The sequence below is a fragment of the Salvelinus alpinus genome, chromosome 13 (genome assembly GCF_045679555.1).
Source record: "Salvelinus alpinus chromosome 13, SLU_Salpinus.1, whole genome shotgun sequence".
Classification (NCBI taxonomy): domain Eukaryota; kingdom Metazoa; phylum Chordata; class Actinopteri; order Salmoniformes; family Salmonidae; genus Salvelinus; species Salvelinus alpinus.
In genome coordinates, this window is record NC_092098.1 from 9,873,866 (window position 1) to 9,900,253 (window position 26,388).

Consider the following 26,388-nt stretch of genomic DNA (forward strand, 5'->3'; position numbering starts at 1 on the left):
CTGCCACTGTGAATTGAGAACCTGGTTCGCGAGGCACAACACTCCCAGCCTGGACCTGAAGGTGGCCCGGCTAACCGGCTGTTTGTCCCTAACCCAGTCCGGTCCTGGGTCCTGGAATGGGCTCTGTCATCCAGGGTCCCGTCGTACACTAGCCTTCCTCCGACAACATTTCTGGTGGCTCACCATGGCTCCTGACGTCTCTGCCTTCTTCGCCGCGTGCACAGTATGTGCTCAGAACAAGACTCCACGGCAAGCTCCTTCTGGCCTCCTTCAGCCTCTACAGGTCCCTGGTCTCATAGATCACTGGGCTCCCTCTGTCTGGTGGCAACACTGTCAGTCTGACAGTGGCCCCTTCGGGTAGTGTCCTGCAAACTGTCCCCTCGTTTCATTGGTCCTTTTCCCATCTCCGGAGTCCTGAGTTCCACTACCCAGTACCCTCCGTATTCACCCTACTTTCCATGTGTCTAGGATTTAAGCCCGTGTCTCACTGTTCTTTGTCTTCTGCCCCCTCTCCCCGTGTCACTGATGGCCATCTGGCCTACACGGTAAAATGTCTCCTGGGTGTTTGACCACGGGGCTGGGGTTTCCAGTACCTGGTTGACTGGGCGGGTTACGGCCCGGAGGAGAGGTGCTGGGTTCCCACTAGTGACATCCTGGATCCAGCTCTCATCACCGACGACACCCTGGTCAACCAGGTATGCACCTAGGTAGGATGCCAGGTGGCGTCCCTAGGGAGGGGGGGGGGGGGGGGGGGTACTGTCACACCCTGATCAGTTTCACCTGTCCTCGTTACTGTCTCCACCCCCTCCAAGTGTTGCTTGTTTTCCCCAGTGTATTTATTCCTGTTTTCTGTCTCTGTGCCAGTTCGTCTTGTATGTTCCAAGTCAACCAGCTTTTTTTATTTTAGATTTTTTCCCTCCCCGTATTCCTGCCTATGCTGTTCTCTTTTCTAGTCCTCCCGGTTTTGACGCTTGCCTGTTCTGGACTCTTTTGCCTGTCCACGACCATTCTCTTGCCTACCCCTTTAGGACTACTAAACATTAAGAATCCAACCATCTGCCTCCTGTGTCTGGGTCTCGCCTTGTGTCATGATAATATGGAGCAAATACTGAAACAATGGCTTTCAACACCAAAGGCTATTTTCTCTAAACAGAAAGGTGTTTGATGCTCTGAGTATTTACTTTTGTCCTTGGGAAGGCGTTTATTCATCAGATAAGCTTTTTATTCAGTGGGGTGGTAAAGGCCATGTGGTTTGGGAGACCTACTGCCCCACCTATTTTTAAGGAACAGATGCCATGATGGAAAACTTGTGACAGACAAGTCGAACATGAGCGTGACATGTGTTAAACAGGCGCATCCACATAACGCTGAGGTCTGACAAGATGATGGGCAGAATCAATCATTACTACTTTCACTTAAGCCTGTGATGAATATTCAGTACTGCTCTTTTTAAAAGACATCTATAAATGTCAGGATGCAAATGGTTTGAACAGATTGTCAGTAGTCGACACATCAATGGTATAATAATCTGCATTCCATTGTCAAGTATTTATAAGCTTTTACTGAGATTTGATAATCGCTATAATCGGCTTGATAGATATCTGAGAGGAAAGATCACTTAGACTATTCCTAGTAGACTAAGCATGGACCAAATGCATGCAAATTTTAAATGACGCATTTCCAACAATGTATGTTATCACAAGCTCCGAGCTGGGTGAGGATTACATGATACATCTATATGTGGACGTGTATCAGATTAAATGGATACCAAAATTAATTGTAATCATTCATGAATTCTACACACTTTCAGAAAGTTTTCTTTCAGTCACTGGTACTTCTCACTTTCATACACACCAGCCCATCCAATCTTACAAAGGTGCCAAAGACAGCGAGTAAGGCCTGGGGAGGGACATGCCATGGAGGTGCCCCCCCCCCCCTTAATTACCCTCCAGAACTGTGCGGACCACAGGGGCTGGGTTAATCACATTAGAGGCCCGGGGGAGAGATGGGAAGTAGACAGTACCGTGACAGCCGGGGGAGCACTGGCACGACTAATCCCGTTAGACCAGGGAAAAAGGGGGACGCCATCACTCCTACTAGGCTGAGAAAAAAACGTTTTTCCCAGGAATGAGTTCACCTGTATGGTAACACAGAAAAGTTGGCCTTTTGATGCCTACTAGAATGAGACAATTACACTTGGCACATACAAATGTTTTTTTATCCTGGGCATCACTTATTGATGATGCATGAAAAGAAATCGGCGACAGTGGCATTGCATGAGATCCTCTTTCATGCCATAGTAAAGCAGCCCTTTTAAACCCAGCATAACCAGCCTCTCTAACAGTGAGAAGATGGGAAGGGCTGCTGTTAGAAGGATAGAGCTTACTTCATCTGCTATTGTAAGTGCACCCGAGTTCAACCTTAATGTAAACCTTTGCAGGCGGGATAAGAATGGGATGCTCTCTATGAAAATATAGCCTGCTGGGTAATCCGGCAGATGGCCACAACAGCGGACACTAATAGAGCGGCTGGCTACTGCAGAGGTAACAGGGAACGTCCGATCACCAGCCACTCTCCGGCCTGGGAGGTTTGAAATCAAGATTCCTCACTCCCCTTAGCAACACTGGGAAACTGAGCCGTCAATTTGCATCCATCAAGTTTCTACTTAATCTCACACTCCACTTCTCTCCATTTTGTATCTTTCTCTTTGTTGTGGAGATTAAGCTGAGTGGTAAAACAGTGATTTGATGATCTTTCCATGGCTGTGTGCACCACTTAAACCATGAGACAAAAAAGCTGAGGCATTCTGGGAGTCACCCTCTCTGAAGACAGCGCTTGGGGAACTGTGTGAGACTTTTGATACAGTTGAAGCTCTGGGGGATTTTATTCCATCTATGGTCTGGTTTGCTCTGAACTGGTCTGGGAAAAAAATTACTTGGTAAATAATGAATTATGCACCAGGTTTATAAGGCTCTTACTTTTTTGTGTAAAAGCACAGAGAGCTAACATTTAATTACAGGTATGAATGTTTTTGTATAATAATAAACATTGGTTATCCAATGGTTGTCTTTTGCCATCGTACAATTTTTTTAACAAATTCAGTTATTCAATATAAGAATTTACTAAATATAAAATTGTTTCTGACATTCTTACTGAATTTGAATCAATTCAGAGTTATCGGTTTTGTGGGTTGCAATAGCACAGAAATGGGGCTATTATGCAAACATCAAAATTTGCCCTTGTTAACTATTGTTTTTCACTGCAAACAAACATTTATTCCCACTATTCCATTTGTACGTATGGAATTCATGCACAGGTGTCACAGCAGTACATCTAGTCAAATAGGAGCCTGTCCATACAGTATATTAGAGACCTCATCAGTTTGAGGTCTATTTAAGGTCATCTACTCACATTGTCACCCTGTCACTCTTCACTCAACATTTCAGCATGATGCAAACATTTGCAGTTTGTTGATAGCTAGACATCTAGAATTATTTTAAAAATTTTAATTGTCGAATCTCAAAAAGAAATCATTCAAATAGTGAGCATTAAACGTGAGCACAGTGCCACTCAGTGGTCAGCTTGCTGATCTGCATATCATATCAAATGTATTTCTAGAATACATGTGAAGAGACATGTTTACATTTACAAGCAATTCATAATTATTGTCACTGGTTGCACTGCACCCCATCTTAAACACAGTCGGGCTGGAACGTACCCGCTATGTCTGTTCAGAGCCAGTCTATGCTACAGAGAGAACCTCGAGCCTTTCTAATGGTTTCTAAATCCAGATCAAATCATACATGAGGTTAGTGACATTGAGAAGACAGTGTTGGTGATCTGTGTCAGATGAAATGGTAATGTTGTTGTCTGATAAAGAGAGATTAGACAGCTCTGTAGGGAAAAGGGAAATGCACTACTTGGATATTTGGTCCGTGTACCTTTGAGTGATTTCAGCTGAATCTCAGTTCATCAGGAACACTAATTTGCCTTCATTTTAAGTCCAGTCCACTCACCTACAGGACTTACACTAAAATGCAAGTGGGTTCTCAGCCTATACCTGTTTAATGCATACTGAAAATATGACTCCCATAATTCAATTGTACTGCATCATCACCATTGTGGTATAGTTGGGCTGGAGGAGTGATGTGTCCATGATGTGAGGTCACTGTGAAGGATGGGGTCAGGGTCAGTCGGACCAGTCGTTCTCTTCCAGTTCGGAGTCGTCCTCCGAGTCGCTGTACTCCACTGCAATGCGACGGGACAGGATGGTGGCCACGTCATTCCCCACAGGCTCCCGCTTGGCCTGCTGCTCCTGCTGCTCCTGCACCTTCTTCAACTGGATACCTGAGGAACACAAACACACACATTCACACACAGTCTAAACTCATTTATACTGTATAAAACAACTCTGCCATCTCCAGAAGAAGAGTAAACGTCTGACTGCAGCAAAACTCACCCATGCGAATAGCTGACAGAAGGTCACTTCGAGGCTGGATGTCCTGTCTCTTCCCGTCACCGAGTCTTGCCAGTTGGGGGGGGGCAGGGGGTACTGGTGGTGGAGGGGGACCTGGGGGAGGTGGAATCATGCGAGGTCCTGGGGGAGGTAGAGGTGGGAGACCATAGCCTGTGGCCCCTGGCCTAGGTCCAGTAAGGGGGGTGGGGGATACCACGGGAGAGCCAAAGGCTGTCTGTGCGGATGGGATAAGAGGGGCTGGGGGAGGAGGGGGTGGTGGTCCGGAACTGGCATAGTACTCCATTATACTGAGAGAGAGAAAGTCAGGGAGAAGGTTTTCAGTTTCTGAACGCAGAATTTAAGCTAACAACACATTAGTATTTACAAATCAGAGAGTTACCAATCTACATTCCAGATTTCTTGTACTGAGAGTTGTTACAATAACAGTACCTGTAGTCCGCAGGTGGAAGCGTCATAGTGCCATTTATTCTCTCAGTGGAGCGATGCAGAGGTGGGGAGTGGTGTGTGCGGTTGAGAGTCCCTTCTCTGTAACTGACTCCGATGCTGTGGTACTCATTCTCTACAGACTCTTGAATGTCTGCAGGCGGGTAGGGGTGAGCCAGGGCATGGTTGGATGCAGAATGTGGAAGGCCTGGAGCAGTTGGGTAGTCTGGCAGGTCATGACCATATCTAAACCATAACAAAAAGTCATTGTGATTAACTCTTTACACTAACACGACATGTTAGTATGCCATCTGCAAAACAAATGGTGAAGGAAGCTGATTCAGACGACAATGGTCCTAATCACTGACCTGCTCTCTGGGGAGAGGGAGCCCTCAGACGCCCCCCGGTGGAGAGAGTGAGGGTGGCGGTGGTCTGGGCGGAGCTCTTTGTCGAACGCCATCATGTTCCACTCCTGACGGCGGTTTCTGGCTTTACGAACCTTCTTTACCTCGCGCTGAAGTGTGCCGTCAACACATCGCTTCTGCTCCTGAGAGAGGAAGAGAAAGAGAGAGAAAAAGAGAGAGAGAGAGGGGGAGAGAGAGAGAGAAAGAAAGAGAAAAAGAGAGAGAAAAAGAGAGAGAGAGAGGGGGAGAGAGAGAAAGAAAGAGAGAGAGAGGAAAAGAGAGAGGGGGCATTTTGCTGATACTGTAGATGTGGAGTTATACAGGATATTGTATACACAAGTTGCACCAAAGAAATTAGTTGTTATTAAGAAGCAAAATGCATGAGGCTTTCTGAAAGGGTGACATTAAAAGGCTCTCACGCGTTGTCTTCTTCTCTCCTTCCTTTTGTCCTCCGTGTCCTGCAGCATCTTCTCCTTCCACAGGTCAAAGAAGTAGGACGGGTCCGTGTAGAACTTCATCCCATCGGTATGGTCATCTCTGTGTCAAAAGAGAGACTAGTTAGCTATATGTCACAACTGCAGGTTAATGCTCGTCTGATGGGTGTATCTGTGCAGTGTACCTGTAAGCAGAGAGGATGCTGAGAGAAGGAGGCTTGTCACTGGTGTTGTACATGTCCTCCACAGGGTTGGACGTGCTGCTCTTGGACACCACCTGCTGGTCCTGGACTGTAGAGCTTTTAAAGGCCTTGCGCATGTTGATGTCCTGCAGAGAGACTGGAAAGCATTACAGTGAATGTGAGATTGATAGGAAGATGAACAGGAATGAGGAATAAGAAGATGCTGAGATAGAAAACAATAGGTAGATGATGGGCCATGCAGAACCAAAGAGGAGCAGGAGAACTAATGACTTAGTTGTCTTTCAACATTAGAGAGAATTATTATTTTATTTGTTCTTATTCCCTGACCCCAACTGACCCTCCTCCACAGTGGAATCCAGCTGGGTGACCTTGACAGCCAAGCGGTCGATGCGGTCTTGGAGACCGTTGGCACGCACATAAAATGTGTTAGCCTCACTAAAAAGCTCTCCAAAGACGTCCTCCGCATGTTTACCTGAGTTATGAAGAAAGAGAGGAGCCAAGGACAAATTAACTTTTTTTTAACCAAATCTCAAATTTTTATGTAAAGACACAATTTTTTACAATTTCAATTGGTTTTGAGAAACTTGCCCCACCACCAGTAGACTTCCTTATTGCTATTTCTGCAGTATGGAGGCTACGGATAAACATTAACAAAGGCTCCAAAAACACTCAAATTACATCCTTTTACAAAATGAAAAGCTCTCAGTATAGTGATGCAAGTCTTTAGATGTTGTACACATGAAAATGTGCAATTTGGAACTTTATCCGCAACATTGTATTCCATTTTGTTGGACACGAGCGATACTTTTCCATGTGCAACAGTGCGTAGCGCAGTTTCGCGGGGCCCGCCAGGTCTTTCTATATATTTTTGTAGGATTATTTATTAACATTTGGTCATGTGGCAGAGAGCAAAAATTGCTGTTTTATAGCTAATCTCATGCTATTTTACACAGTTTGCCATCAAAATAGTGCAGTTTTAAAGCTAATTTCCTGTAGTAGTAATAATCATAAAAAATAATGTCTTATGACATGTTCATATGCTATCTGGGGGGCCCAACCTCCGGGTTTTTAGGTTGGGCAGTGGTGTAAGTACTACTTAATGTCACGTTCCTGACCTGTTTTCTCTTGTTTTGTATGTCTTTATTGGTCAGGGCGTGAGTGTTGGGTGGGTAGTCTATGTTTTGTATTTCTATGTTGGGTTTTGTGTTCGGCCTGGTATGATTCTCAATTAGAGACAGGTGTGTATCGTTTGTCTCTGATTGAGAGTCATACTAAGGCAGCCAGGGTTTCACTGGGGTTTTGTGGGTGTTTGTTCCTGTGTCAGTGTTTGGGCCACACAGGACGGTTGAAGGTTAGTCACGTTTGTTGTTTTGTAGTTTTGTAGTGTCTTGTTTGCTGTTTTCATTAAAAGTATGATTAATCACCAATCCGCATCTTGGTCCGATCCATGCTCCTCCTCGTCTGAGGAGGAGAACAACAATGACTGCCTTTACACTTAAGTCGTTTTTTGGGGTATCTGTACTTTAGTATTTATATTATTGACAACTTTTATTTCACTACATTCCTATAGAAATAATGTACTTTTTACTCCATACATTTTCCCTGACACCCAAAAGTACTCATTACATTTTGAATGCTTGGCAGGACAGAAACTGTCAAATTCACGCACTTATCAATAAAACGTCCCTGGTCATCCCCCTTACTGCTTCTGATCTGTAGGACTCACTAAACACAAATGTTTTATTTGTAAATGAGGTCTGAGTGTTGGAGTGTGCTCATGGCTTTCCATAAATAAATAAAAAACAAGAATTGTGCAGTCTGGTTTGCTAAATTTGAGGAATTTGAAATGATTTATACTTTTACTTTTGATACTGCAGTATATTTAAAACCAAATACTTTTAGTATTTTCCTGGGGGACTTTTAACATTTTCTGTTAAAGGTATCTTTACTTTTACTCGAGTATGACAATTGGGTACTTTTTCCACCACTAAGGGTGGTTTCTCAAAACCAAGTGAAATGTCCTTAAGTGTCTGAACACTTTGATAAGATGAAATTTACATTTTAAAAAATGTAGATTTGGTAAAAACATTTGAACATGTCCTTTAATACAGACATTCACCTGTGTCCAACTGGTCAGACAAAGTCATGGGAGAAGTACATGTCGTAGTACACAGAAAAGAGCAAAGAGATTTGTTGAGGTCAAGTTGAACAGACAGGAGTAACTTAGTGATGGAGATTTGCACATGTCTGATGGGCCGGGAAACCAACCAAATGATTGAGATTTGCACATTTCAAACAACACTGAGTGAAGAGCATGTGACTGTGAAATCTGTCTCCATACTCTATCTCTTTCTCTACCTCCCTCACTCTCTCCTTTATCTGTTTCTGTGACACTAAGCTCTACGTTAAGCTCTAATCTCCAGTGACTTCATAAAACCCTACCCCACACAAACAAACACACACAAACAGCATGCAGACACACACACTGTAATGTGGGTATATATAGGACAGATGTCTGGTAAATTCTCCTACTCTAATTCTCTCTCTCCCTCCCCACACTCAAACACGCACACACACACACACACACACACACACACACACCACATCTGTCAATATCAAATGTATTTTACCAAATAGAATTGAATCAATAAAAACACTTAAATGTACTGACTTAATGTATCTGGCTAAGCTGATCAGTTTTCCAGTGTAACACTGATGGATGAGGCTGTATAGGTCACTATTCTAGAGTATGCTGGCATAAGGCTGGTTAAGTGATAGGTGACTGCTTAATGCATACGATGAGGGGTTGTGACTGTGTGGAAGGTATGTCTTACTTAGACTGCTGAGCTGGCGTATGATGGCAGAGAGGGTGTTGTTGGTGACACACTCCAGCTCACTGCCAATCCCCTCGGGCAGCCCCCCTCGACAGAGGTGCCGGGGCTCTATGTTCCTCTTGACCAGGGGCATGACCTCCCCTCACACAGCGCCACACACCACCTGCTGGGACACACAGCCGCTGACAATGACAGTCACGTTCCGCACAGCCAGACACAAACAATCAATTCAGACCAGATTAAATCATGAGGCAGAGACAATCGACCCAAACCTCTCCGGATTACATTACTAACCAAATCCCACTCGTCTTACGTAATGCCATCAGGACACGTACAGGTTTCATCAGGCCACAAACAACTCTTTACTTCACCCCACAGCCTTTCATTTCATTCATGGAAAATTCATTAGAGGCAATTCATTGTATTACTCAACACCCCTTCAATCAAGACTTGTTTCCAGACCTATAACTGCACGAAAAGAGTTACAGATAGCATTCCATCACAAGAGAGTCCCACTGAGTGACTATAGGCTCAAACTATGCTTATTGTAAACAACCGGGAATCAAACTCCATTTCTGGGATTTTCAAGATTGTGTTGTTCAACTGAGCTAAAGCCCCACGTTACCTCTGGGAGACGCAGGTCTTAGCATTCAGTCAAGGCAAGCATACTCATGCAACTGTTTAATAGTTATGCTATTATAAATGATGATTTGGCTTATCTAAGGGAAGGATATATGAGTTAAGTCATATTTGACATAAGGACTATGCTAAATTTGAAAGTTAGGGGCCTTTCTGCAAATATTCTGAATGGTGGCACATGCCACACAAGACTGGGATGAAGTTTAGCTATGTTAAAATCCCTAAACAATAGAACAAACAGAATGACATCGATTATCATGGCAAGCTTGATCACACATTTATTAACAACAACCCTTAAAAGGCAAAGCATCTAACAGCCCTGAGCAATAGATTTCGCACGCATAGCAAGGTTGTCCCAACCAAAAGCTCTGTGGTGATTAGGAGAGACAATAAGTCTCAACTGTGCGAACAGTGAGTGCATTATTGATAGGCCTACTTTGTTTCAAACCACTTTAGAGCGATGCCATATCTTGATACATAGTAATAATTAAGTGCCTGCAACTCCAGGTGGACCGGTTTATTATCAAAGAGCGGTGGTCTGTGACCCGTGACTGAGGGTTTTTAAATAGCATCATCCTAATTGTAGTATACAGTATATATAAAATAGACTTAAACAGACATAACAAGAGAGGGAAGACATGGGGATATGATTAACAGCATGATAAAGACGGAAAGCTCACCAAAAGTGGTCCTTTCAGCTGCGGTCCACCGGTCGAGTTGCCATCCTGTCCCCTCATCTCACCAGAGCCGGATTCTTTCTGTGAGGAGCAATCTCCTGCACAAATCAGCATCCAGGCTCGGAGATTTAATTAGTAGATTTATTTGTGCCGTCCAATCAGGTTCGCCCAAAAACATCCATCATGACAACCATTGACAGCACGACGAGTGAGTTATTGGGATGCATTATTAGGCGTATGCGTCTTTGATTTAGCCCAGTTATTCTGAAATGTATTATAAACAAGCATTTCGCTACACTCGCATTAACATCTGCTAACCATGTGTATGTGAGAAATACATTTTGATTTAATTTGATTTAAACGCTGAAGAATGTGTCTGAATATATTACCACTTTCGGGCGGTCAATTAATAGTTTCAGAAAAGAATGGATGCAGCCAGCGGGTGACCGCTCATGACCCCCCCAGCCCACTGCGGGCATCGCAACCCCACGACGGTCACACCCCATTGTCAGACGACCTATTTTCTCACTTGTAGGCCTATGAATTCGTTTTTTGGTACATTCAAGCTTTTTTTGTCTAGCAGCTCTCCAAATAGTTCATCTCAAATTGTCACGATTAGTGAGCTTTGTGATTTAATTGTAATAATGATTGATTATGGAATTTTACAGTTGAATGACAAATTCTTATAAGATAGATTTTTCAATGTTTCAGACCACATGATCAGCCTTCTAGTTATGGAAACTCCTCTTAAACTCTTATTCTTCTACCAAATTGATATAACCAGTGCAATTCCATATTGCACACAGGTGAGTAATTACCTACGGATGCCTTTCTCCATTTGGTTTCTCTCCTTCTCTTCAGTCCAGCTGGATACTGTCTCTCAGGAGAACCACAGGAGTGGGTTCCAGCCAGGTACCACCTTATGGTTTGTTTGGGCACAAGCCCCACCCTTTCAGATTAGCCCATCCTGACAGATGGCACATGAACCATGGAAGTGGGATGGAGGTCTGGGGGCTTAAAGGCACAGTGATTCTTGCTGCTGTGGCTTTAATGGAGGTCTGTAGATCACTGTACGAAAGACATCATCGGTTCGCTAATGCATGTTCTGATGGCAGGGAGGGGCCTCAATATGAACTCAATGGCATAATGGGTTCGCTTTTCGAAGGCAGAGTAACATATTGGGGCTTCTGTGATTCAAACAGAGCCCTAATCTTTGGCCAGCTCAACCCTAATACAGTATTTACCCTCAATGACAATGCCACTGTTGACCTCAATGTTTTCACACATCACTATCACTGCACCCATTTACACCCCCAGCCACTAATACCTCTATTATCCATGACACTGAGCCCCCAGACACTATCACATTTATCTCTTTGTTTTTCCTCTGGGATGATTATAGCTAGGTCTGCTATACCATCACATTACCCCACAATTATCCTAGGGTTCCCTGATTCATTACCAATTCCATGTGGTTTCATATGGGCATGTGGGGGATGGGGCTACTATTTGTGTGTGACTTGTAGCTTGTTTCCCACTGCGTTTTCTATGTTTTGTGCATGTCATTTGTGAGCTGTGCAAAGATTTTCCTCTTGTAGGACACTAAACGTGATTCTGATTGACTATGCCTATAACGGTCTCCCTAATAAGATAACCTAGCCTAAAAAGCTAAAGATGCATGCTTCCGATGGACACATGGAAGTATGGAATTAAGTCTGAAAATGGGAGGTAAAAACAATGTTGTAACTTCAATTGTAAAAGCTGCAGTTGGTAAAAGACGTCTAGCTAGACGCGCAAACATTCAGTACCATGGACATTCAACCCCCAGAGTGAATTCTACTCATGTATAAAGATCACGGGGAAGAATGTTTCAGATAAAGAGTGGTGAATGAGGGAGTCATGATATCACGTGATGGGGTTATGTACAGAGTTTAGCAGCTGCATCAGAAATACTTAACAATAATATAACTCTATTATGGACAAAACACCCGAAATAGGTCAGCAATTTATTACTTTCCATTTTCTAGGCTTATTAATATTTTCATATTTGAATACCCAAATACTCCGCACTGGAGTCTGTAAATGTCAAAGCCACGAATTATATGATCACTTCAGTGTGTCTGGGTTTAGTACTGGTATAGCCAGATGGGGGGCAGGGAGATGGTAGAAGACGGCTTCCCTCTTGTGAGGTATACAGAGTAGGCATTTGAGCCATATAAGGATGCATTATGGAATGGTGAAGCATGGAGGGGTGAACCAGGGTGGAAAACACCATGGAGGGGTGCATGGTAGAAGGTTGAGCCATGGAGGGTTGTAGACTGGTGGGAGTTTCCTGCCTCTGTAAGGTTTGGTGGAAACATGAGGGTCCAGTTGGACAGGCTTGGCTGGCATTGGGAGGGTAGAGAGATGCAGAGGAACCACAGGACATCCCTGTAGTCACAGTCATGGGTACAGCCTCCTGCTGCTGCTTTCCACTCCCACCTTGGGGCCCAGCAGCACCTTCTGGGCTTTGGGAGATCTCCTGTTTACGACTCAGACAGACACCCATGGCCACCATGGAGCCCAGAAAGATAAAGGCCAGAAACAAAGAGCCCACAATCACAAAGGGAACATAGACAGGTACTACAGAGTGAAAAGAAAACACAAAAATTAAGAGGGCAGGGGGCAGGAGAGAAGTGGAAGGGAAGATAGAGTGAAAAGGAAAGACATTTTAAGGATTACCTTCCTGTGTACATAGTTGTATAGACTATGCACATTCATGTGACTCCCCTGCTCTTCAGTTCTCACAAGGTCAGGGATGTGTCCATATTCCAATTTGCTCAAGAGTAGAACATTCTAACAGGGTAAGTCAGTAAACTGTGCAAAACATGCAACACTAAAAACAAACAGTTCATTGAAAAGCTCCTTGGCAGCAGATCAAGTCTTAACATGATTCTCCGAATGTGCAGGAGTAGGCTAACTGCACTTTGAAGAGTTTAATAAATGCTTGGACATGAGGCCACACTTCAAGGCAATTTGGTGGGTTGGATGGATTCAAGCACACACTGCATTAGGCTTTCTCCTTCACCAATACAATTTAGGCTACAAGGAATCTCACGGTGTGTGTTATCAAGGAATAACCACCGGGCACAGACGTCAATTCAACGTCTATTCCACGTTGGTTCACAACGTTGGACACAACGTTGATTCAACCCGTGTGTGACCAGCGAGGACATGCCTAAAAAGCCTAGGCCTTATATAGCCAGCATATTAGGCCTTTATGATAATAACCATGCAAGGATCAACATCGAAGTATTTGGTCCTATTTCAGTAGCCTAGCCTACAACTTACCTGCGCTCTTGGCAACTTTCTTGTCATCAGAAGTGCCAGGCTGTTGAACTTGCTCGTGGTTGTTGCAGTTTCCCTGATCCAGTCTTGCTCCCATGAGTGCGCAACAGTAGCGCAGCCCACAAGCTCCGCAGCAGATCACCGCTTCTCTTTGATCGTTGCGCTCGGGACAGTGGAAACCCTCTCGCCAGGTAGATTGCGCGTCCTTCCAACCATGGCAATATTCACCATTCGTCCTCTGGTGCGTCATGCCCACTTGGAGAATCAGACTGATGAAAGTCCCAACAGCAAAACGCTCGGTCCTCATTCCAACTGGAGATAGGAATCCTGTGTCCGTATTTGTTGTTATTACAAAATACATTCTAAAAGAAGATAAATGACTATAAGTCTCAATCGATCACCCTTTCTGCGATAGGATCACTGCTAGGCTTAGCCTGTGACAAGGCTATTTAAAATGAGCAAAATCTATGAGCGCAGTGCTTGCTCCCATGTCAAAAGGGCAAGTAGACATATCCAGAATAGGCTAATAAAAATAATCATACCGGGAAGATATGTAAAATGAACTCATAGGCTTACCGTTGGATTCACGCCGTGTGATGCATCATAACACGAGTGCGTTCTGCTCTGTGGATTTGTTCTCTCCATAATTTGTGTCATGGGACACAGTCATTTTAGACCACTAATATAAATCCTTATAGAGGCTAGCGTACTACACGAGCACACACGACTATATATATATGCATTTTGCTGATCAAATAGCCTATCATAGCTAGGCCAATTGAATCCTATAATTTTTGCAGGGCACTTTATTAGGCTAATAGGTCTCCGAAGTGTATTTTTCCAATGTTGGCCTATCACAGTAAAAATAGGCTTAGTGATTGTATATCAGCAGCATATCCCCCCTGCAATTCCACTGCTGGCTTGCTTCTGAAGCTAAGCAGGGTTGGTCCTGGTTGTCCCTGGATGGGAAACCAGGTGCTGTTGGAAGTGGTGTTTGAGGGTCAGTAGGAGGCACCCTTTCCTCTGATCTAAAAATATTAAATACCCCAGGGCCAGTGTTAGTGACTTTGTCGCTATATTTAGCGAGTATTCAGACACCTCTAGCGACACATTTTCAAAAAAGCTCCTCGGACAAATCTAGCAACTTTTTCTGTTGTTATTGGAGACTTTGAGACTCTGATGTGAAAGCACGTATCGATCTTACTCTTCTCAACGAGCAGCGGGGGCTGCCGCGGGGGCTGCCGCGGGCCCCACCCCGTCCCAAAGCACTCACAGGCGGCCCAGTCGTCACGCAGCAGTCCCTCCCAGCTGCAGTCAGAGCAGGAGATGTTCACCCCTCCTTGTCCAGACTGCAAATGAACCGCGCATGCGGGATGCCACCGCTGGCTGATCCCGCCCTGGCTTACATTCAGGGCAGGATGTAAATGTAAAAAAATAAAAAACGAAGTAACTCCGCCAGAGTGTCTCTTTTGGGTCACTTTTGCCAGTCCCAAGCCTGGATAAAGGAGAAGGGTTGGAATTGTGACATAAAAGAAACAAGAATCGACAGACGAAAGTTCATTTGTAGTTCTAAACATATTTAGTTTTTTTTTTAACTCACTTTCTGTCTCTCCCACGATGTTATTCCTCTGTCCTACAGCATCCATCACAATTACATGCACATGGCCAATTATGCAAATTAGGCGATGCAGTCATTTGGCGACTTTTAGGACAGCCAATAGCTATTTTCCTTACTGAGGAGTTGGCAACACTGCCCAGGGCAGTGATTAGGAGCATTTATCGTAAGAGTAGGGGTGTTAACCCCGGTGTCCTGGCCTTCATACCATCATGGCTACCTAATAATTTACAATTGGCTCATTCATCCCCCTCCACTCCCCTGTAACTATTCCCCAGGTTGTTGCTGTAAATGAGAATGTGTTCTCAGTCAATTTACCGGGTATAAAAATAGAGTATATAATTTGACTAAGCTGCTATGCAAAGAAATAGTTTGACTCTGACTGTATCCTTGTAAACTATGTCATTGAGGAAATAACCTCAAGGATACTAGAACGCATCCACAGCCGCGTTCGAGCTAAAGGAATGAAACTGTGGCGCTGTTACGCCATTTTGACTCCCACAGCCCGTCTTTCCTAATGTAAAACAGGGCTTTGAGCCAAAATGGTTATTGTTTCCCAAGATAGTCTTGCGTTGGTCAGCTGATCACGGCTCATCCCCTTCGGAAATACATTTTCTTAAGGGCCCTGGAACATTTCACAGTAAGAGAAGGTAATCAAACCGAATCGTATTATTCGAATTTAGTTTGCTAACATGAATGTCAATTTATTGCAACTGGCTAGTAAATGATGATATACCACGCAGATTAGCTAACCTTAGCTAGCTAACGTTAGCTGTTACCTTTCTGTTCTGTCAGTGTCACCTGACTGCCTCTACGACTAGGTTAGCTAACCAGTAACTAACGTTATATTATGTTTGTGATAAACAACTAAAACTGTGTTAAGTACTTTTTTGGCTTTGTAATATGGTATGTAGAGGCTAGTTAATTAGATAGCTTCCTGAATCCAAGCTTGTTTGTTTCCTGCTTTAGCGAAGCAAAAGCTTCGCTCGGGTTTTAGGTTTTAGGACCTGAGCAAGCTAGTTTACTTAGCTACATACATGTATCTACCAATGAATGAAATGTGTCTTGATTCTGTGTGTTCATGGTGAATTATTTTAAATCCATTAAGTAATTTGATTTATTGAAACCGTTAAGTAACTATAGCTAAGTGTCATGCACCATCATTATAGTGAAGTGTCACATGATTGATCTCTCATTTTCCTCTGTACACTTTGCAGATGAACACTTCCAAGCTTCCTAAAATCCGTGATGAGGAGAGGGAAAGCGAGTTTGGATATGTACATGGAGTTTCTGGTCCAGGTTTGTCTAAACATTAGACTTTTACTATGGTTACTCCATGGATATCAGTCTGAAATAAGTGGCCGTAAAAAAGACGTGATAGTCTCTACAAGCCAGAATGTTGAATACAATGATATGTAAACTTACTTTACCGCTTGTCCATGCTGTTGGTCCTTTTGGTGGTAAGAAGTGGAGATGGGTAAACAACACTTTCCCGTGGTTACCCTGACATTTTGCGGCACCGGAATGTTCTGTTGCTTGTATTTTACATCTCCTGACGCATTTCACGCGATGCACAATATGTAAACTTTAACCGAATGTAACTGACTGTTGTCTACTGAAACGCGTTCTGGATATTTTGTATCAGATTATCTCCTACATAAGGACAAAATCAGCTGACAACAGGTAAAGTACGTTCAAATTAAGTTTATTCAACAGTCTGACTTGTGATGGGACTGTTCACAAAAAGTGAGCCTACATGTTAGAGATGAGAGAGGAGTCTTCCACTCTCTGGTTAGTAGAGGCTAGGTCCAGGTCAGTGTCTGAATTTCCAATCAAAGATCCCAGGCTCTGGCCCGGGAGTGGTCTGCTCTGTTCCAATATGGCAAAAATATGATCTATTTAGACTTGATCATGTAGCCAAACTCACTTGCAAATAACATGTTTTCTGTCATCTGTTCTTTGTCTAACCTGTTTAACCAACAGTGGTGACAGCCACCGCCATGGCAGGAGCGGCCATGTACGAGCTTGTGCGTGTGGGCCACAGTGAGCTGGTGGGAGAGATCATCAGGCTGGAGGGAGACATGGCAACCATTCAGGTCTACGAGGAGACCTGTATCCTTTTCAGTCATACCTGCTCTACTGCTGAACATACAGTTACACCCACCTTCACTTAACGTTGATGGTTCACTTACTCTTGTGTACTTCTATTCAGATGTGTTCTAGCCTTTCCTCTTATAAGGCATATAGGCAATATGGTTAGGTTTCCTGAATGTATGCTGCAGCTGGTGTGTCTGTCGGAGACCCTGTCCTTCGGACAGGAAAGCCCCTGTCTGTAGAGTTGGGGCCGGGAATCATGGGGTCCATCTTTGATGGTATCCAGCGTCCCCTCAAAGACATCAATGACCTCACTCAAAGCATTTATATCCCTAGAGGAGTCAACATTGGGGCCCTCAATCGTGACCTCAAGTGGGAGTTTACACCTGGCCAGAGTCTTCGAGTAAGAAAACAATGTATTTTCATTGAGTGTGTGTAAGGTGTGTCCCCACTGAAATATGATCCATCTCCTAAATCTACATATTATGTCCTCTTCCTCCCCCTGTCCATCTCTACCTCAGACCGGCAGTCACATAACAGGTGGGGATATCTATGGCACGGTGTTTGAGAACTCCCTGATCAAGCACAAGTTGATGCTCCCACCCCGGAGCAGAGGCACTGTCACCTACGTGGCCCCACCTGGAAACTATGATGTCAATGTGAGTCACCCTCCGCCTACAAACGTCTTTACAGCTGAATAATACAAAATTGATGTGAATGGCATAATCCCATTCTCTTGTCTCTGTTTTGGTCAATTGTGTTTGTGTATCGGCAGGATGTGGTGCTGGAACTGGAGTTTGAGGGTTTGAAGGAGAAGTTTACCATGATCCAGGTCTGGCCAGTGCGACAGATTCGCCCGGTCACAGAGAAGCTGCCTGCCAATCATCCCCTGCTTACTGGCCAGAGAGTGTTGGATGCCCTCTTCCCGTGAGTTATACCTATCTCTACTTTACTTTATTTACCTTTTTTTCTACTCACTCCATTTTATATCCTTTCCTCCTGACACTTCCTTGGCGTGAACCCTCTAACAAATTCATCTGCGTTTTGGCTCTGTGTTTGTTCTCACAGGTGTGTCCAGGGAGGCACCACCGCTATCCCAGGAGCCTTTGGTTGTGGCAAGACTGTGATCTCACAGTCCCTGTCCAAGTATTCCAACAGTGATGTCATCATCTATGTGGGCTGCGGAGAGCGTGGAAATGAGATGTCTGAAGTGCTGAGAGATTTCCCTGAGGTTAGTGGCCGTACGCGTGTCAAATTGTAATAATTGACAACGTGGTTCATGAGATTACAGGGAATTTCACTACTAGGGTGTCTGGTATAGCTGATCACCAGTTTGTGATGTGTCCTCAGTCTGATTAATGGTGTTCCTCCCTGCTCCATAGCTTACAATGGAAGTGGATGGAAAGGTGGAAAGTATCATGAAGAGAACAGCGCTAGTGGCCAACACTTCCAACATGCCTGTCGCTGCTAGAGAGGCCTCCATTTACACAGGTACCAGGCAACCACATTACAACACTGAATGAAAATATACACGCAACATGCAAGAATTTCTAAGATTTTACTGAGTTACACTTCATGTAAGGAAATCAGTCAATTGAAATAAATTCATTACTTGAGACATCTGTGGCATTGTGTTTGATAACGAAACTGCACATTTTAGTGGCCTTTTATTGTCCCCAGCACGAGGTGCACTTGTGTAATAATCATGCGGTTTAATCAGCTTCTTGATTTGCCACACCTGTCAGGTGAATGGATTATATTGGCAAAGGAGAAATGCTCACTAACAGGGATGTAAAAAATGTGTGCACAAAATTTGAGAAATTAGCTTTTTGTGATTTTGTTTCTGCTCATGAAATATGGGACCAACACTTGTTGCGTTTATATTTTTGTTCAGTATAGCTGGAGTTTACAGTTGTAAATCATTTTTGCTGGTAGTTGTGAATCCTTTGTTCTAGACGGTTGGGGGATGAGTCACCACTTACTCATAACCTTGTATTGACTCTGATTCTGTGCTTTTGAGTCTTACTTGTGTGTGCCACTGCAGGAATCACTCTGTCCGAGTACTTCAGAGACATGGGCTACAACGTTAGTATGATGGCCGACTCCACCTCCCGATGGGCAGAGGCTCTCAGGGAGATCTCAGGACGATTAGCTGAGATGCCTGCTGGTGAGTACACAGCCAATAGCAATGGAGGATGGTTGTCTGTAAACCAATCACAGAAACATGTCTGCCATTTTGAGCCAGTCAGAGCTCTGCGTGCTGTTTGTCCACAGACAGCGGGTACCCTGCCTACCTGGGAGCCAGACTGGCCTCCTTCTATGAGCGTGCTGGCAGGGTGAAGTGCCTGGGCAACCCAGAGAGAGAGGGCAGCGTCAGCATTGTTGGAGCGTGAGTACTACATCATTCTACCAGCAGGGGGAACCTCTATCACCCTCCCTCCTGACTCTAAGGGTCAGACGGGTTCTGACCTGTACCAGTCCTGCAACACCAGATACCTGGACCATGTAGTGTAATCCTCATTGCAACTTACAGTATGATACAGTGATGGCAGACTGTAGTGTCTGAATAACTTGGCCTTGTTATTTTCCCCTAGTGTGTCTCCCCCTGGTGGAGACTTCTCGGATCCTGTTACTTCAGCTACGCTGGGTATTGTACAGGTAATGCCTCAGTTGTATATATTAAAGTTTGGACAATTTAAACTTGTACCCTTCCTCCTCCTCATTCCTGTTTTTTTTTTATCTCTGTCTGACAGGTGTTCTGGGGTCTGGATAAGAAGCTGGCGCAGAGAAAGCATTTCCCCTCAGTGAACTGGCTGATCAGCTACAGCAAGTACACGCGGGCGCTGGACGAGTACTACGACAAGCACTTCCCTGAGTTTGTGCCGCTTCGCACCAAGACCAAGGAGATCCTGCAGGAGGAGGAGGATCTGGCTGAGATTGTGCAGCTTGTGGGAAAGGTGAGGCAGGGGCCAATGTGAGTAAAGGTTATGGGTCGATTTTATATATACGGCCTAGGTTGACGGTGAGCATGTGTATGCACGCACTGTGCACTCACTTCTGTGCCCCCTGCCACCTCAACAGGCATCTCTCGCTGAGACCGACAAGATCACATTGGAGGTTGCTAAACTACTCAAGGATGACTTCCTGCAGCAGAATGGCTATACTCCATACGACAGGTAAATACACATAGACATACTAAATTGACTTAATCGTCGGTTATTAAGCGTGAATTGATTGACTTTTTCGCCCCTTCCTGAAGGTTCTGCCCTTTCTACAAAACGGTGGGCATCCTCTCCAATACGATTGCGTTCTACGACTTGGCGCGACATGCAGTGGAGACCACGGCTCAGAGTGACAACAGGATCACCTGGGCCATGATCCGGGAGCACATGGGAGAGATCCTCTACAGGCTCAGCTCCATGAAGTTCAAGGTACATGCTTGTTCAGCCCCTTGCTTTAACCAACTTCCCCAGTCCCTCTACCACCTCTGGTTTTCTTTGTACATCCAATGTTGTACTTTGTCTTTGAGTGTCATTGCACTTCGCTGTGTCTCCTAAGCCCAGTGTCTCTGTATACCTCTGTTGTTTCAGGACCCAGTGAAGGAGGGCGAGGTCAAAATCAAAGCAGACTACGCCCAGCTACTGGAGGACATGCAGAACGCCTTCCGTACCCTGGAGGACTGAGCTCTCACCTCCCCTCTGAGCCCCCCCCCCCCAGTCCCTGTGCTGTGCCGTGCAGTATCTCAGTGGCCCCTGTTTTGTGAAACCTTGCTGCAGTGACCGTCACACCTCAGTCATTCCTAAGTGTTCATTCCTCTACATTCCAACACTTTGTTCAAGCCCCTCGTTTACAACCCTTGCTTTTTTATTTCACCATATTGTCTTGTACGAGGCTACTGGAATATTTTATCCTGAGTGGTGCTACAGTCTAATGCACTACATCTCAGTGCAAGGGGTGTCACTACAGTCCCTGGTTCGGTTCCATGCTGTATCACATCCGCCCATGCTTGGGAGTCCCATAGGGCGGCGCACAATTGGCCCAGCGTCGTCTGGGGTAGGCCGTCATTATAAATAAGAATTTGTTAACTGACTTGCCTAGTTAAATAAGAGTTCATATTATTATTTTTTTTAACTTGAATTCATTGATACCAAATCTCACCATTAGTTTATTAACATTACAATACCATCATCCCTGACCACATCGCATGGATGTGCTGCTCCTCTCCCTTCAGCCCCCTCGTCATCCATGATGAGCACACTACTACAGCCGTTATTGCAGGCCAATAATCATTGGGCCCCGATCAGGTGCTACACTTGCACTTAACTACTAGCTGCAACACAGGGCCTCTCAAGTAGAGTGTCACTTTCATCTCCCAGGTGTGACCACCAACAATAGATTGTTAACAAAAATGGGAACGTACACATGGTTAAAGGGACAGAGGCACCTTGTTTATTTCAGGAGGTTGAGGCCCTCTTCCTCTCCCCGCCTCACAGATGTGATTTTTGCTCTTCCATCTCTCTGTGGATATATTGATGTTGTTGACGTTAATGCTGTTTTTGTGTTGTGTGGATGTGTGCGACGGAGACGGTGTGTATGTTAGAATCGGTTGTCTCCACAAAGGTATATTTATGTCACATGTATTGTATGGAGTCTAAAGAAAATAAATGAATGAGGAACAATTTGCCTGGTGATTTATTCTGGATGGAGATAGTGAAGTAATATTGACTTAAATGTATTGGTGACATGCTTCTAAGATGTAATTACAGCTAGCAACCTTGATGTCACCAAGGACAATCATTTCCCAAACCATATTTATCTTTCTCATATACTTTTACTTATGTTTTTATTCTTTCATAAACACTTCTTGCATGAATCCAAAATGGAAAAAAGTTATGGGCATAGAAGCTCCTTATTCATACTGTTACTGTTTCTAGTGCAACCATTTGAAACACTAGAGGCCAGTCAGTCATCATAGCAGCTGTTTCCACCCAAAAAATAAAAAATATCCTATATTGAAAGAATGCATTGTTTCTTTACAGCGAAGCCAAAATACATAAATAGTTGGAAAACAAGAATAAGTATTGTAATGAAACAGGCAGGGAGCAGGTCTCGAACCCTCGACCTTCTAGCCCGAAGTCCGGCGCGCTATCGACTGTGCCGTAAAAGCATGCTCAAGCGGCAGAGTCGATTTCCGCGCTTATAAACCCAGGGTCGTTACACTATTTTTGAAATTGTATCAAAATCAGTTTATATAAATCCTAAACAAACGTGCAATGTAATCCTATTAGGCATCAGTTTCCCACGGTTTCAAATGTTTTGAAAAGGAACACACAGGACAACATAAGTAATTGTCCTGATATGGAGTTGGTCACTCAGAAGGATGAGGTTGACTTTTGATTGGAAGACGTATGCCCAGAAGCAGTCAGGCAGAAACCGTAGCAAGTTAGTAAATCTGTCTTGTACCACTGAGAAGGTTAATTATTTTGATACTTGAACAAACCAGGAAATAAAGGGGAACTGTTTCACCAAACTCACGACAATGGGGGCCTATTAGTTATATTGTGGTTGATGCTCATACCTAGAGACCATCCATCCACTGACTTGGTTTTAGATGTTGGTCCAATTTAAGTGATAATGCCTGAGGAACCGTTGTTTGGAGGATATATTGGCACGGGTGTTGTTAGGTCCGAGACGAAGTCAAGGTCCAGCAAACTGTACCAGTATATTCTCCAAACACCAGCTTCGATGGCATTATCACTTTTATACAACGGGTTACCAACATGTTCAAATAATGATTGACATATTTTAAATAAAAGCATTATTTTGATGAATTTATTCATACTATTTCATCCTTCCACAATATATAGTCCCGACACAAATCTAGGGTTCTATCGGTTTGGTTGCCAGAGACTTGACCCAGTCGTTCAGTCTTTTTGTTCTGTATCTATAGACGCGACCCAGTCGTTCATTCTAAATGTTTCATTGCCATACTTGCTGGTAACGTTCTTATCCCTTACTTGCTAGCTAGCCAACTATGGCTAACTTAGTCACGTCAAAAAGTGCAGCCAGAATAACAGCAAAGTAGCTGCATTTGCATAAGCTGTTTTCTAGTGACATTTATTTGGAGACATAACAATGAGCTGATGAGGCGCGATATTATCTTTGTCTCCACATGTGAAGAGAAGTGCACAGGACAGATTAAACCAATGAATCAAACATAATTCCCAATCACTCTCTCTTTATTTCTGTTGCCTGTTCCTGTCCATGGTCCTGGAGTCTATCTGGCAATAGTCTCTCTTTTGACAGACTGAGTAGCATAGAGATTTGGTTCTGTGTGCTGATATTAGTCTGACACTGTGTGTTTAAATTACAGTTCCTCTCCATCTAAGCTGCCAAATGAACAAACTGTCCCAGTGGCAGCGCTATCTGTGAGGCTTAGTCAGTAGCGCACGGTGCTAGCAATGCCAAGGGCCAGGGGTCCAATTCCTGCTGGGGCCACCCATAAGTAAAACATATATGACTGTTTGTTGCTTTGGATAAAAGTGTCTGCTAAATGGCATACAGTATATTATCTCATTCTACCTGACGTGTTATTTTGGGGGGTTTCCTCCCCTCACATGGATACATACCCACAGTTCACTCTCTCACCTGACAAGAGCACCTTCTCACTTCTTCAGGCATGGCAGCTTCTCTTTGAACTGCGTCAATGTCACAGCGTTTAGCCCCCCCACCACACCAACTACTGCCGTGATGATGCCCACCATCCTAACCTATGGAGGGAGACCTGGTGAGAATCAAAACTGAACAAAGACTACTTTAGAATTGTGCCAAATGCCATATATGGTACTCATATCAATGTGCTTTGAACCGGTTTGTGTCAAGACAGATCTATTTATACATATCCAGATACTTTACAGAACTGACCCAGTTACTCTGTTTCGTCTGGCTACATGTGTTTTTACACTGCTGAATTTGTATCCTCAAGCAGCACACTAGCATTCAGTACTGTCCCAGGTCCTCGTGGATGCTGAGCTTGGTCCCACTCCCATCCACAGTGGTGCCATTTATGGGGAATGAGGAGACAGTGGTAAACGCCGCAGTCCACTCTCGAGACGTTCGTCAGCATCATGGATGAGTCCCCAGCAGTGAGGTTCCCGGAGAGGAATGCCCGGCCTGCAAACGCATCGTCAGACGTCTGGTTGCCCTCTAGTACGGTGTGCCTGTCCAGTCTGGTTGCCCTCCAGTATGGTGTGCCTGTCCAGTCTGGTTGCCCTCCAGTATGGTGTGCCTCTCCTTGTGCCCATGGACCACCCACTGCACCCCCATCCCCTCTGGGTCACTTCCATACAGCAAGCAGGAGAAGACCACATCGTCTCCCGACATTGCCTTCTCTTTATCGGGCTGCTGTTGCACCACATGGCCCCCTTCCTCCACATCTCCCTCCTCCACCACAAGGCCCTCTTCCTCCACAGGGACATCAGTAGGGACATCAGTAGACAGTGAGGTGTTTTCTGTCTCAGAGCCAGGCGCTGATAGTGCCGACACTGCCATGGTGTCTGTTACAGGGTCTTCGGTATGGGCAGCATCTTGAGTGGGGTTAGGCAGAGTAGCACCATCGCAGACTAAACAGAGAGAGAGAATCCCCCCTGTCAAACAGAGGCACAATTTAGACACACACACACACACACACACACACACACACACACACACACACACACACACACACACACACACACACACACACACACACACACACACACACACACACACACACACACACACACACACACACACACAGCTCCAGTCTGGCAGCTGAAAATATTCTGGGTAGAGTAGTGACACCAAATCTCCTCTAAAATTAGAGATACAAAAATCCCATGGATTAAAGTATCACTGTGCTGCTGTGCTGAGGTACAGGGCCCAGCACAAACTTTCCATCACAACACGAGTGATTCAGGCAGAAACCAAGCAAATTCGAAATCAATTCAGAGAAGTTTATGGGGCATTAGACAAACACATCAGATAAACACAAAACACCTGAATCATCAAACATACTCCATTGTATTGATGTAAGGTTTCTAGTGTTTGTTAAGGCTGCTTAGGCCTGCAGTATATTATACAGTGAACATACAGTGAACATTTAATAAAGTACCCTATAACAGTGATATAACTGATTATTAACAATGCCATCAGAGTAAGACAAAAGCATGTGTGTATGGTGTGGTGTGGGTTTTATGGTAGTGTCTGTCTCTCATCTGTGGGCCTGCATTGCTACAGTATGTGTTGAGATTGTGGTTTGTGTTGGTACTAGTATGTCTACCTGTGTGCATGTGTATGTATGTGTATGTGTATCACAGGAGGTTGATGGCACCTGAATTGGGGAGGACGGGCTCGTGGTAATGGCTGGAGCGGAAAAGGTGGAATAGTATCAAATACATCAAACACATGGTTTCTATGTGTTTGATGCCATTCCATTTGCTCGGTTCCAGCCATTATCATGAGCCGTCCTCCCCTCACCAACCTCCACTGGTTAGTATGTATACTTATGTGTACATGTTTGTGCATGTGTCTTATAGTCATGTCTGAGTGTGTGGACATACGTGTGATGATGTGTGTGAGTGAGATGGGGGGTGAGCAGAAGTTCTTACCTGCGAGTGTGCGACCAGTAGGTGAGCGAGGATGAGCGGGGGTGGGGAGAAAGACAAGAGGCCAGTAATCCTCTCAGATCTCAGCAGCACTGACACATATGTTGAAGAGGAGTGCCTCTAAATCAGCCCCCCGCCCTCTGGTGCCCCTCTCCCCCCCTCTGACAACCCAACACAAGCACATAGAACCTAACACCCTCACCCACTAACATACCCTCATACACACACACCCTCTACAGAGATATTGCTCTTCCAACAGTTCGCTTTCACTTGGCACGCAACTCTGCTAGTAAAGACAACACGGACACTAAGGATTTACACAGAAATAATCTGAGAATAGACAGCCTAGAGACATCACAGCCATTCTAACAGTGTCAAAATAAAAAATAAAACCTGTTCACAAGGACTTACAACAGATCCACAGTATGTGCTGCATACCGAAATTATTTGCATAAGCAATACCTTTTTTATCTTCACATTTTGATGGGATATCAAAGGAAAGGTTAACATCAAGCTGCTTTACTGAAACGCCACTCATGGTAGAACTGCATTACGATGACTTTATTGGTCAATTGCACACAAGGTCCAACTGAAAGGTGTCTTCCGCGTTTAACCC

General features: G+C 44.5%; 2 protein-coding genes and 2 long non-coding RNA genes across 7 annotated transcripts; 1 reads left to right on the plus strand and 3 right to left on the minus strand.

Annotated features, from left to right (window-relative positions):
* Nucleotides 1-3,149: 3,149 nt before the first annotated feature.
* Nucleotides 3,150-10,202, minus strand: LOC139536983 (actin-binding protein WASF3-like). Of its 4 annotated transcripts, none has more exons than XM_071337753.1 (9): nucleotides 10,095-10,189; nucleotides 8,776-8,941; nucleotides 6,279-6,413; nucleotides 5,924-6,077; nucleotides 5,724-5,841; nucleotides 5,269-5,447; nucleotides 4,907-5,146; nucleotides 4,460-4,764; nucleotides 3,150-4,347 (listed from the first exon to the last, which is right to left on the minus strand). In XM_071337753.1, exons 2-9 carry the CDS (start codon nucleotides 8,906-8,908, stop codon nucleotides 4,190-4,192), a joined length of 1,422 nt encoding a protein of 473 aa, XP_071193854.1. In that variant the 5' UTR covers nucleotides 8,909-8,941; nucleotides 10,095-10,189; the 3' UTR covers nucleotides 3,150-4,189. The 4 variants fall into 4 exon arrangements, with proteins under 4 accessions (XP_071193854.1, XP_071193855.1, XP_071193856.1 ...); XM_071337754.1 differs by having other exon boundaries at nucleotides 4,043-4,347; nucleotides 8,776-8,938; nucleotides 10,095-10,202; XM_071337755.1 differs by having other exon boundaries at nucleotides 4,043-4,347; nucleotides 8,776-8,957; nucleotides 10,095-10,163.
* Nucleotides 10,203-12,084: 1,882 nt separating this feature from the next.
* LOC139536984 (uncharacterized) lies at nucleotides 12,085-14,796 on the minus strand. Its single transcript, XR_011667441.1, has 3 exons — nucleotides 13,995-14,796; nucleotides 13,422-13,780; nucleotides 12,085-12,713 (listed from the first exon to the last, which is right to left on the minus strand). It is a non-coding gene; the product is annotated as an uncharacterized lncRNA (long non-coding RNA).
* Nucleotides 14,797-15,387: 591 nt separating this feature from the next.
* LOC139536988 (V-type proton ATPase catalytic subunit A-like) lies at nucleotides 15,388-21,806 on the plus strand. The gene is made up of 15 exons (XM_071337762.1): nucleotides 15,388-15,683; nucleotides 16,251-16,332; nucleotides 17,017-17,145; nucleotides 17,316-17,530; nucleotides 17,649-17,786; nucleotides 17,903-18,054; nucleotides 18,196-18,358; nucleotides 18,510-18,618; nucleotides 19,172-19,294; nucleotides 19,402-19,516; nucleotides 19,722-19,785; nucleotides 19,881-20,084; nucleotides 20,209-20,303; nucleotides 20,387-20,558; nucleotides 20,718-21,806. The coding sequence occupies exons 2-15, from the start codon at nucleotides 16,251-16,253 to the stop codon at nucleotides 20,808-20,810; spliced, it is 1,854 nt and encodes a 617-aa protein (XP_071193863.1). The 5' UTR covers nucleotides 15,388-15,683; the 3' UTR covers nucleotides 20,811-21,806.
* Nucleotides 21,807-23,228: 1,422 nt separating this feature from the next.
* Nucleotides 23,229-26,388, minus strand: LOC139536989 (uncharacterized). The gene is made up of 2 exons (XR_011667442.1): nucleotides 25,776-26,388; nucleotides 23,229-24,773 (listed from the first exon to the last, which is right to left on the minus strand). It is a non-coding gene; the product is annotated as an uncharacterized lncRNA (long non-coding RNA).